The sequence below is a fragment of the Macaca fascicularis genome, chromosome 8 (assembly GCF_037993035.2).
Source record: "Macaca fascicularis isolate 582-1 chromosome 8, T2T-MFA8v1.1".
In the NCBI taxonomy this organism is placed as follows: domain Eukaryota; kingdom Metazoa; phylum Chordata; class Mammalia; order Primates; family Cercopithecidae; genus Macaca; species Macaca fascicularis.
This window is the reverse complement of record NC_088382.1, coordinates 64022439-64034820: the sequence shown is the minus strand read 5'-3', so window position 1 is coordinate 64034820 and position 12382 is coordinate 64022439. Positions and strand designations below refer to the sequence as shown.

Sequence of the window (12382 nt, the reverse complement as noted above, 5' to 3'; positions counted from 1 at the left end):
GCTGAATACTACTTCATTGTGTATATGTACCACATTTTCTTCATCCAGTCATCTGTTGATGGACACATAGATTACTTCCAAATCTTGGCTATTGGGAACAGTGCTACAACAAACACGGGAGTGCAGATATCTCTTCAGTATACTGATTTCCTTTCTTTTGGGTATATATCCCAAAAGATACATACCCAAATGTAGATAAAAGAAAGATACTTTATTTTGAGTATATATCCAGTGGGATTGCTGGATCATATGGTAGCTCAATTTTTAGTTTTTGAGGAACCTCCAAAGTGTTCTCCGTAGTAGTTGTACTAATTTACTTTCCCACCAACAGTGTATGAGGGTTCCCTTTTCTCCACATCTTCACCAGCATTTGTTATTAACTGTCTTTTGAATAAAAACCATTTTAACTAGGGTGAGATGATACTTAATTGTAGCTTTGATTTGCATTTTGCTGGCTATCAGTGATGTTGGCCACCTTTTCATATGCCTGTTTGCCATTTTTATGTCATCTTTTCAGAAATGTCTATTAAGATCTCTGGCCCATTTGGTGGTGGTTGTTTGTTTTGTTTTGTTTTGTTTTGTTTTGTTTGAGATGGAGTCTTGCTGTGTTGCCAGGCTGGGGTGCAGTGGTGAAATCTTGGCTCACTGCAACCTCCGCCTCCCAAGTTCAAGTGATTCTCCTGCCTCAGCCTCCCGAGTAGCTGGGACTACAGGCACGTGCCACCACGCTCAGCTAATTTTTTTATTTTTAGTAGAGATGGGGTTTTACCATGTTAGTCAGGGTGGTCTCTATCTCTTGACCTCGTGACCTGCCCTCCTCGGCCTCCCAAAGGGCTGGGATTATAGGCATGAGCCACTGTGCCCAGCCTGACCCATTTTTTTGATCAGATTATTAGATTTTTCCCTATAGAGTTGTTAAAGCTCCTTATATATTCTGGTTATTAATCCCTTGTCAGATGGGTAGTTTGCAAATATTTTCTCCCATTCTGTGGGTTGTCTCTTTGCTTTGTTGATTGTATCCTTTGCTGTGCAGAAGCTTTTTAACTTGATGTGATCCCATTTGTCCATTTTTGCTTTGGTGGATGTGCTTGTGGGGTATTTCTCAAGAAATTTTTGCCCAGACCAATGTCCTGGAGATTTTTCCAATTTTTTCTTGTAGCAGTTTCATAGTTTGAGGTCTTAGATTTAATTGTTTATTGTGATTTGATTTTTGTATACAGCAAGAGATAGGGTCTAATTTTATTCTTCTCCATTTGGATATCCAGTTTTCCCAGCACCATTTTTATTGAAGAGACTGTCGTTTCCCCAGTGTATGTTCTTGACACCTTTGTCGAAAATGAATTCACTGTAGGTGTGTGGATTTGTTTCTGGGTTCTCTGTTCTGTTCCATTAGTCTGTGTGTCTGTTCTTATGCCAGTACCATGCAGTTTTGGTTACTATAGCTCTGTATTATAATTTGAAGTAAAGTAATGTGATTCCTCAAGTTCTATTATTTTTGCTTAGGATAGCTTTGGCTACTCTGAGTCATTTGTGAGTCCATATAAATTTTAGGGGGCCAGGCACGGTGGCTCCTGCCTGTAATCCCAGCACTTTGGGAGGCCAAGGTGGGTGGATCATGGTCAGGAGATCGAGACCATCTTGGCTAACATGGTGAAACCCCGTCTCTACTAAAAATACAAAAAATTAGCCAGGCATGGTGGCAGGCGCCTGTAGTCCCAGCTTCCCAGCTACTCGGGAGGCTGAGGCAAGAGAATGGCGTAAACCCAGGAGGTGGAGCTTGCAGTGAGCTGAGATCGCGCCACTGCTCTCCAGCCTGGGTGACAGTGAGACTTGTCTCAAAATAAATAAATAAATAAAATAAAATAAAATAAAATAAAATAAATATTTAGGATGGTTTTTATCTTTCTGTGAAGATTGTCTTTGGTGTTTTCATAGAGATTGCATTGAATCTGTGGATTGCTTTGGGTAGTGTGGGAAAAATATTCCATGTTCATGGATTAGAAGAATTCATGAACAATAACAATCAATATTGTTACTGGTTCTTCTTATCCATGAACATGGAATCTGTTTTCCATTTTTTGTTGTCCTCTTTCATCAGTGTTTTATAGTTTTCGTTATAGAGACCTTTCACTTCTTTGGTTAATTCCTATTTAATTTTATGTGTGACTATTTTAAATTGGATTTTTTTAAAATTTCCTTTTCACATTGTTGTCTGTTGGCATATGAAAATACATTCTAATTTTGTATTTTAATGAAGTGCTTTGAATTTTTCACCATTTCTGCCTTAAAAGTAATTGTGCTTTTCTATTATTAATTTTTCCTAATTTAAATTTTATCAGTGGGCTTAACTCTGAAAGTATTGCTGACTAACTTTCATGTTGTTTTTAGTAAAAGCTTTGATTGATCAAGAAGTGAAGAATGGCATTCCTTCTAACAGAATTATTTTGGGAGGGTTTTCTCAGGTAAGATAAAATTTAAGTGGAATGTCAGTACCATCAGTATACTTATCTAGAAGTCTGTGCTGCATTAATCCTTTCTATGGAGTAGTCTTTTTTGATGTTGTAAAATCTTGACTGATACACTTACCTTTAATGTTTAAGTTTGAATGTACTAGAACTAATTAATTTCTTCTTAAAATAACTATAATACACAAGTAATTAAATTTCTAAGTTAACACAGTGTATCCTTTTAATTAATTAGAACTCTGAAAGCACAAGGCATGAGTCCCCTCTCTAGGAGGAGACTACTGATAGGAACAGTAAAGTGGAAGACAAGAGAATTTCTTCCCTTTACCTTCACATATTACAGGTTTTAGGTATAAATATGTGGTGTTTATTTTTGGCATCTTTCTTCGTCTCTGTACTTTTTCCCTTGCTTTCTGTATTCCCTCCACAGACACAGCTTCCTCATACAGACCTTGCGGCTTGTAAGCTGTTTGCCGTGGAACCAGTCCCCAGATGCTCTAACTTCTCATCTGTAAATCTTCCAAGTTAGCAACTTAGTGTTCGAATTACCTTAATTAGGGAGATGTCAGAATTCTGAACTTATTTAGAAGATAGAATCAATACAAAGATTTGTTGATACAATATAGTGAAAAGGTGTTATTGATTTGGTGTTTGTTGAAACTTACAGATAATGTATACTGTAATACACATTGTGACATAAACACAGGGACAAAAATTAATGATCCAGGCCAGGCGCAGTGGCTCACGCCTGTAATCCCAGCACTTTGGGAGGCCAAGGTGGGCAGATCACTTGAGGTCAGGAGTTTGAGACCAGCCCAGCCAACACGGTGAAACCCCGTCTCTACTAAAAATACAAAAATTAGCTGGGCATGGTGGGGCGCACTTGTAATCCCAGCTACTCTGGAGGCTGAGGCAGGAAAATCACTTGAACCCAGGAGACAGAGGTTGCAGTGAGCAAAAATCGCACCACTGTACTTCAGCCTAGGCAACAGAGCTGAGACTCTGTCTCAAAAATAATAATAATAATGATCCAGAATAACAAGTTCATGTGGGAATCTGTATATTTGATATTCATTCATTACAGTATATAGAAAACAGCTCAATACCTCAAGCAAGGAGTAAGCTATGATGAGTCTATGGCATCTTATCAAGGAAACTACGGAGGAAAATGAGGCAGGGCCTCAGGAAGTAGCTAGGAATTGAAAAGCAGTCGCGCCTTGCTCACCATCTCTCATCTCTTGTTTCTTTGCTTATCTGCTTCGTTTACCTTTCCATAAACAGTTGGCCATCTTGGCTTTTACAGCCTATAGCTTTTCCAGCTCTTGAATTTACATGTTATGGGTGTAGCCACACAGAGAGTGACTGGTGGTCACCGAATCCCATTTCCACAGTGCCAGGAGAAAGAACATCACTGCCTGGGATGTGAAAGGCTTTCGTGTACTCATGTGTTGCAGTAACCCATGGGCATGGTCAAAGTGATGGGGCTCCTGGATGGTGGCAGGAGTGCAGCTTCCAGAATGCAGGGTGTTGTGAGCTAGGTAGGCAGATACTCTGAAGCTGTCTGCTAAATAGTTCTTACTATCTTAAATTCTCATTTAGAAAGTAATACCAATTTAAGGGCCAGGCGCAGTGGCTCACACCTGTAATCCCAACACTTTGGGAGGCCAAGGCAGGCGGATCACCTGAGGTTAGGAGTTTGAGACCAGCCTGACCAACATGGAGAAACCCTGTCTCTACTAAAAATACAAAAGTAGCCAGGCGTGGTGGTGCATGCCTGTAATTCCAGCTACTCGGGAGGCTGAGGCAGGAGAATCACTTGAACGTGGGAGGTGGAGGTTGTGGTGAGCCAAGATCACACCATTGCTCTCCCGCCTGGGCAACGAGTGTTTGAAACTCCATCTCAAAAAAAAAAAAAGAAGAGGCCGGGCGCGGTGGCTCAAGCCTGTAATCCCAGCACTTTGGGAGGCCGAGACGGGCGGATCACGAGGTCAGGAGATCGAGACCATCCTGGCTAACACGGTGAAACCCCGTCTCTACTAAAAAATACAAAAAACTAGCCGGGCGAGGTGGCGGGCGCCTGTAGTCCCAGCTACTCGGGAGGCTGAGGCAGGAGAATGGCGTAAACCCGGGAGGCGGAGCTTGCAGTGAGCCGAGATCGCGCCACTGCACTCCAGCCTGGGTGACAGAGCCAGACTCCGTCTCAAAAAAAAAAAAAAAAAGAAGAAAAGAAAAAACTAAGTAATACCAATTTAAGACAAGATTGGATTTTATGCTTTAAACTCTGCAAAGGAGAAAATATAAATTCAGAATATTCCTAAGGCATGTTGTAAGTGCAGCAGTTTCCCATAGTACAAACTATGTCTCGTCAGAAAGGAAGTCTGTATGTTCTCTGGTGTAGAACCGAGTCCTTTAGGACACAGTGGGGTGTGTTTGTATTTCCGCTCTTTGCCTGATTTGATTTGACATCAGCCACCGAGTTTGATTTTTCTATGGATATCATTAGTAACAAGAAATTCCCTAAATTGCTGTAGGCAAGCATGTGTGTTCCATTGACTTTCCCTGCTTGTCTTTTCAGGGAGGAGCTTTATCTTTATATACTGCCCTTACCACGCAGCAGAAACTAGCAGGTGTCACTGCACTCAGTTGTTGGCTTCCACTTCGGGCTTCCTTTCCACAGGTAACTTGGTTGATGCACTCAACATGAGATGACTGAGCTAAAGGTAGCTAGCAGATAATGTTGGAGATAAAGTCATCTTGGTTTTTTTTTTTATTAATAAACTTTATTTTCTGGAGAAGTTTTAAATTTACAGCAAAACTGAGCAGAAAATACAGTTACTGTCTACCTCCTGTCCCCACACATGCACAGCCTTCCCACCATCAGCATCCCCACCTCCACGGCCATGTATTTGCTGCAGTCAGTGACACTACACTGACACATCACCATCACCAAGTCCTCAGCACTCATCCTTTTTTAAAAAAGAATTTTCTTAGACTTGTGTGATGTTTTACTAGGCCTTATCTCTGTATGCTATACTGTCTTTATTGTGGAGTACATAGAATGGAATTAGAAAGAAACCTTATTGTCATAAATCTTAGAAGGATTTGATACATTTTAGGATATTTATGAAAATGAGGACTCTTTTTAACACATAGAAATAATACTTATTTTTAGGCCAGGTGCGGTTTCTCACGCCTGTAATCCCAGCACTTTGGGAGGCTGAGGCAGGTGGATCGCCTCAGGTCAGGAGTTCGAGACCAGCCTGGCTAACATAGTGAAACCCCAATAGCTACTAAAAATACAAAAATTAGCTGGGCGTGGTGGTGCACCCCTACAATCCCAGCTACTCAGGAGGCTGAGGCATGAGAATCACCTGAACCCAGGAGGTGGAGATTGCAGTGAGCCACGATTGTGCTACTTCACTCCAGCCTGGGTGACAGAGCAAGACCCTGCCTTTAAAAAAAAAAAAAAATAGCTGAATAAAACAGCAACTCAAAGTACTAAAACAACCAACCAAACAAAAAAAAAAGCTGAAAATATAAAGATGGATTAAAATATAATCTGCTTGGCCGGGCGCGGTGGCCCACGCCTGTAATCCCAACACTTTGGGAGGCTGAGGCGGGTGGATCACAAGGTCAGGAGATCGAGACCATCCTGTGGGTAACACAGTGAAACCCTGTCTCTACTAAAAAATACAAACAAATTAGCTGGGTGTGGTGGCATGTGCCTGTAATCCCAGCTACTCAGGAGGCTGAGGCAGGAGAATTGCTTGAACCTGAGAGGCGGAGGTTGCAGTGAGCCGAGATCATGCCACTGCACTCCAGCTTGGGCAACAGAGCAAGATTCCGTCTCAAAAAAACTAAACAAAACAAAAAAGCATATATGTAATCTGCTTCAAGGAACTCATTCATTGGAAAGATAACATAATGTGAAGCAAGGTGATCATACAGCCTATAGAAGTCAAAGGGATGTTGTGAGTATATGGATGGAAGAAATTTTTTTTTTTTGGCCAAATATAACTTCTAATATGTTACATATATGCATATTTGTGTACAATTTTAAATGCCTGGCATAGTGTCCTATACTTTTACAAAAATAATACTATTTCTTCTTTTGCTTTTTGCAGGGTCCTGTCGGTGGTGCTAATAGAGATATTTCTATTCTCCAGTGCCACGGGGATTGTGACCCTTTAGTTCCCCTGATGTTTGGTTCTCTTACGGTTGAAAAACTAAAAACATTGGTGAATCCAGTCAATGTGACCTTTAAAACCTATGAAGGTATGATGCACAGTTCATGTCAACAGGTAGGTGTCTGGAAGCAGTGGTCAGCGCCATATTTGCAACTTTTTTCATGTAATATTTTCAAGGAAAGTAACATTTGAATGCTTGGGGATTTAAATGAGCTAATTCATATTGAGTCATAAGTTAGGTCATTAGATGAGAGTGTATTCAACTTAATTCAACAAGTATCTATTGATTGGCTATTATACACAACATTGTACATAATTCAAAGATGAATAATAAACATTCCCTTTCGTTAAAATTTAAGGTAAATTAAAATTTAATAGAAAGATGCATGTCTAAGTAACTGTATGGATAGCAGGATGTGATATACATTGTATTAGAAGCTTTAAAAAGTGGCCTTGGAAAATAACAAAAGGTGCCCTGAAAAACTGAGAAGAGATTAATTTTATCTTAGGAGGCACTGAGACCATGATGAAACAGCTAGATTTTGAAAAATGGTGGGATTTGAATAGCAAATGTGCAGAGAAAGAACTATAGGACAGGAAAAGCAAGCCATTCAGTCTGACTGGAGTCTTAGGAAAAGCTGGGTGTCATAGGACAGAAGACATAGGGAACAGGGACTCTTTGTACTGAGAAGGGACTTACTCTCTAGGCAACAGGAAGCGTCAGTGTTTTTGGTTGAAGTGAGATGTGATCTGATCTACATTCTAGAGACAGGTGATCCAGTAGGATTTAGAGATTCATCTTTGGGGTGTAGTAACCAAGAAAGTATCAAAAGGGCCTGAGATTTCTAGCTCTGATGCCATCATAAAAAGTAGGTGCAAGAAACAGTTTTAGAGTAAAGGAAGGAGATAATACTGAGTTTAATGTATTGAGATCGATGTGCCCCCACAATATCAAAATAGGATGTTGGAAATACTTGTCTGAAGTTCAAGCCTGGAAATGGAGATTTGAAATAATTACTAATATAATTGATCAGTGAATAATTATCTTGAGAAAGCATCATAAGAAAAAAAGCTCAGGGATAGAACTTTAGGGGACACGTTAAAGTTTAGCCTAATGAGAAAAGGAGTTGGGTGTTGAGAGTATGGGAGGAGAGAATTTCAGAGTGGGAAGGAGATGTGTAATGTGTTCCAAAGAAGGATTAAGGAGAAATAGGTTAGGAAGAAAGTATCCAGTATTAAGCCACCTGTGACCTTGGATGTTTGGGTAGATAAGGCCAAAATGCAAAGGATTGTGTGAAGTGGATAGGGAAATGAGGAAGCAGAGGCAACATACATAGACCTTTTAAAAAAGTTTTGGTAAAGAGGGAGAAGAGTAGGAAATCTGTTCTTCAGTGGGATCAGAGAAAGACGTATGAGTGGAGGTAGGGAGGAAGAAGATGCAGTAAAATGATAATTGATAGAGGCATTCTCAGAGGGATCATAGAATAGAATTAAGTCCTGAGATGTATAGTGCTTGCCTTAAAAGAGGAGAAAACCATTTTCAATCAAGATAGAAGAGGACGGGCTGGGTGAGGTGGTGGGCACCTGTAGTCCCAACTACTCTGGAGGCTGAGGCGAGAGAATCACTTGATCTCAGGAGGTTGACGCTGCAGTGAACCATGTTGGCACCCTGCACTCCAGGCTGAGTGACAGAGTGAGAGCCCCCCCCCCAAAAAAAATGGAGGAAGGATGGATGAGTGTAAACAGGAGGTGGAGAGAGAGAAGAGAGTGCTTGGGAGCTCATATTAGGTGTGCTTAACTTTTCAGTCAAATAGGAGGTACAGTCACTCGATAGAATGAAAGAGGCCGGAGACCTGGGTACGTTTGAAGGCTTGAAAAGACCTAAAATAAAAATTGATTCCTGGTGAGACAGTCACACTGACAGTTTTACAACCACTCAGCCTGGTTAAAAATCATTTACTTTAGGGACGGAGAAAGAAGTGGTAATATGATTTATCCAGAAAGACAAGGGTGCCTGGGAATCTAGGGTGTTCCCCTACTGACATAGAGTATTACAGTGTTGAATCCAGAAAAGGGAGGGCAGGGGAAGTCCTGGAACCCTTAATTTGTGCAAGAGGGACTGAACGTCTCTAGAGCAGCTGTTTTCCTCATGGGCTTTGCATCACAAATACCCTGGAGCTTCATAAAAGCTCCATAGATGAGTCTACGATGACTCTGGACTGAATGAGGAGCAGAAGATGAGGAGAAGTAGGATAATGGGAGGTGATCTCACAGGAAACTCTTTGGGACTTCAGAGTATTGTGAAATAGAACACTTTCATACCGGGGCTCTTTTCTGAGTGACTAAATTACAAGGCTGAAGGTTAGCTGCATTGCTAACACTTGGCACTGTGAGGCTAAGTAAGGCCTTGAAATATAAGAGCTAATAGTCAGAAGTGAGTTTGAGGGAGGTGAAAAAACTGAACCAAGTGCAAGAGGCTAAGAGGAGAAGGTTTCTTCTATGATAAATCTTTGGTATATTAATGTTCATATCTTCCCAGGAACATCTTAGGTACATGCTCTGTATCAAATGGTTAGTTGTGTGTAATTCCTTATGAAAGACACAAAATAGAAAATAGTTAATGCTATGGATTTAGCATGTAATTCAATTTAAAGAATGGTAGAAGCTCTGCTTTGTCACTCATACTTAGTTGTCAGTAATTGTACACTTACTGAGACTTCTCAGTATAGGTACCATCGCTTCTAAACTTCCCTGCCCGCCCCCCGCCAGTGTCTTTATTTTCTTCCAGTATAGGAAGATGCAGAACTAGATACTGGATGGGAGCTGTAATTTCAGTGTAAAAAAATCATGATAGGAAATGTTCTGAAATTTCTGTTGGAGCCTCATTTCTCTTTTATCTCTTATTTAATTGTAGTAGAACTGTGATTTCACCTTAACTATGCACACCATAGATTTGATTAGTGGCATTTTAGTGGGAATTTAATTTGACTTATATAACTACCTACCTATTAAATTACTTTATTCCAAACAGGAAATGATGGATGTCAAGCAATTCATTGATAAACTCCTACCTCCAATTGATTGACGTCACTAAGAGGCCTTGTGTAGAAGTACACCAGCATCATTGTAGTAGAGTATAAACCTTTTCCCATGCCCAGTCTTCAAATTTCTAATGTTTTGCAGTGTTAAAATGTTTTGCAAATACACGCCAGTGACACAGATCAAATAATGTCTCCTCATGAGAAATGTATGATCTTTTAAGTTTCTATACATGTATTCTTATAAGAAGATCCAGAATCTACTATATTAAAATAGATGAAGCAGGTAGCTTCTTTTTTCTCAAATGTAATTCAGCAAAATAATACAGTACTGCCACCAGATTTTTTATTACATCATTTGAAAATTAGCAGTATGCTTAATGACAATTTGTTCAGGTAGAAATGAGCAGTTAAGGTATAAACAATTTATGCATGCTGTGACTTAGTCTATGGATTTACTCCAAAATTGCTTAGTCACCATGCAGTGTCTGTATTTTTATGTATGTGTTCATATATACATAATGATTGTAATGCATAATAAGAATGAGGTGGTATTACATTATTTCTAATAATAGGGATAATGCTGTTCATTGTCAAGAAAGAATAATATTGTTCTCTTCAATTAATGGCCCTTTTATTTGGGGACCAGGCTTTTATTTTCCCTGATATTATTTCTATTTAATACTCTTTTCTCTCAAGAAAAAAAAAGTTTGTTTTTTCTTTATTGTTCTTCATAGCAGACCAAGTATTGCCTCTCTGCCATAGACAGCTGCTGTCAATACATGCTATAATTTGACATTCTGGGTCACAGATATACAGTATTTAAAATCTATTTATGCTTTATAGAGAAACCAGACATTAAAACTTCATGCACTACTTATTTCAAATTACTGTACCTTATCCAAATTTACACCTAGCTATTAGGATCTTCAACCCAGGTAACAGGAATATTCTATGGTTTTATTTTTCTGTAAACAACTGAAAGAATACTTAGATCATATTCTAGTATGTTCTGAGATATCTTTAAGACTGATCTTAAAAACTAACTTCTAAGATGATTTCATTTCCTCATAGCATACAGTTTACTTTGTACATATGTTTGAAACCAACTACTATAGAAGATGAGGAATCTATTGTAATTTTTTGCTTTATTTTAATCTGCCAGTGGACTTATTTGAAATTTTCACTTTAGTCAAATTATTTTTTGTATTAATTTTTCGTGCAGACATAAAAATAGCAATCATTTTAAATTGTCAAAATTTCCAGATTACTGATAAAAATTATTTGAAAACAAACTATGGGTAATAAAGGCTAGTCAGAACCCTATACATAAAATGTAGTTACCATACAGATTAATATGTAGCAAAAATGTATGCTTGATATTTCTGAACTCTGTTAATTTTTCTGCTGTATTCCAGCTGACCAAAACAATATTAAGAATGCATCTTTATAAATGGGTGCTAATCGATAATGGAAATAACTTAGTAATGGACTATATGGGATGTTAATAATGAAGCCATATGTTTATGTCTGGATTTTAAAATTTTAAACAATCATTTACTATGTCATTTTTCTTTACCTTGAAGAACATAAACTGTTATTTCAGTTCTACAAATCAGCAAAATATTATTTATGGCAAGAAATATTCCGTTGAAATGTGCTGTAACATGGGAAAATGTAAATGTTTTTCATGGTTTCTATCAATGTGAAATAAAATGTAATTCTGACTTTTCTGTGACTTTGAGTATTTTAATATTTGGAATGTTAACACTTGGAATGAATGTCTATAATGAAAAGAAGGAAAATAACAATGTACTTAAAAGAATATATATTCAGAGAGAAATTTTGATGATGTTATGATGTTGTGGTTGACTTAGAATGGAACCAGGCATAAGAAATAATCTCATATTACTCAGTTTTAATTGGCTAAAAAATAATTTCCCAAATTTGGTTTTCAGTGTTTCTACCTATTTAAGAAGTTTTTGTTTGTTTGTTTGTTTTTTGTTGTTGTTGTTGTTGTTTGAGACGGAGTCTCGCTGTGTCCCCCAGGCTGGAGTGCAGTGGCCAGATCTCAGCTCACTGCAAGCTCCGCCTCCCAGGTTTACACCATTCTCCTCAGCCTCCAGAGTAGCTGGGACTACAGGCACCCGCCATCTCGCCCGGCTAGTTTTTTGTATTTTTTAGTAGAGACGGGGTTTCACCGGGTTAGCCAGGATGGTCTCGATCTCCTGACCTCGTGATCCACCCGTCTCGGCCTCCCAAAGTGCTGGGATTACAGGCTTGAGCCACCGCGCCCGGCCTGAGTTTTTAGTAATGTAGTATTCACTGGGATTTTTAAATTAGTGTCATAAATCAGTTATCCAAGTAGTTTTTCTCCTTTATTTCAACATTGACTTCTGACTTTGCCAAATATAGGAATTCCTTCTGTTCTGTTAAGTAGTCCTTCACTTTCTGCTTTTGGATACTTAAGTGACCACTTTTTTGTGACACAGCTTGTTCAATTTTTGGATAGTTATCGTGGTAAGAAAATTCTGGACCAAATATGTTGTCTCTAACTTCAGTTTGTTTTATGAAAGGTTTATCTTTCACATCAGCACTATATTTCATATGATAACCTTTAGTTCATGACCCTTTTAAAAATAATTTTGTTCACTACTAAATGTGGTCAGAGCTTGGTACTGTTGTGATCTAA

The 12382-nt window shown here is 38.8% G+C and overlaps 1 protein-coding gene across 20 annotated transcripts in view; it reads left to right on the top strand.

The window, feature by feature from the left end:
• LYPLA1 (lysophospholipase 1) overlaps positions 1-11417 on the top strand; it is a 51936-nt gene extending 40519 nt beyond the window's left edge. For 14 of the 20 annotated variants that reach the window (XM_065519226.1, XM_065519230.1, XM_065519225.1 and 11 more), the window contains 4 exons: positions 2389-2462; positions 5041-5142; positions 6590-6766; positions 9684-11417. In XM_065519226.1, coding sequence (XP_065375298.1) covers positions 2389-2462; positions 5041-5142; positions 6590-6766; positions 9684-9737 — 407 coding nt within the window. In that variant the 3' untranslated portion in view covers positions 9738-11417. The remainder of the gene's footprint in view (positions 1-2388; positions 2463-5040; positions 5143-6589; positions 6767-9683) is intronic. The other 6 variants (XR_012416427.1, XR_012416428.1, XM_073998822.1 and 3 more) reach the window with 1 other exon arrangement.
• The last annotated feature ends 965 nt before the right edge of the window (positions 11418-12382 follow it).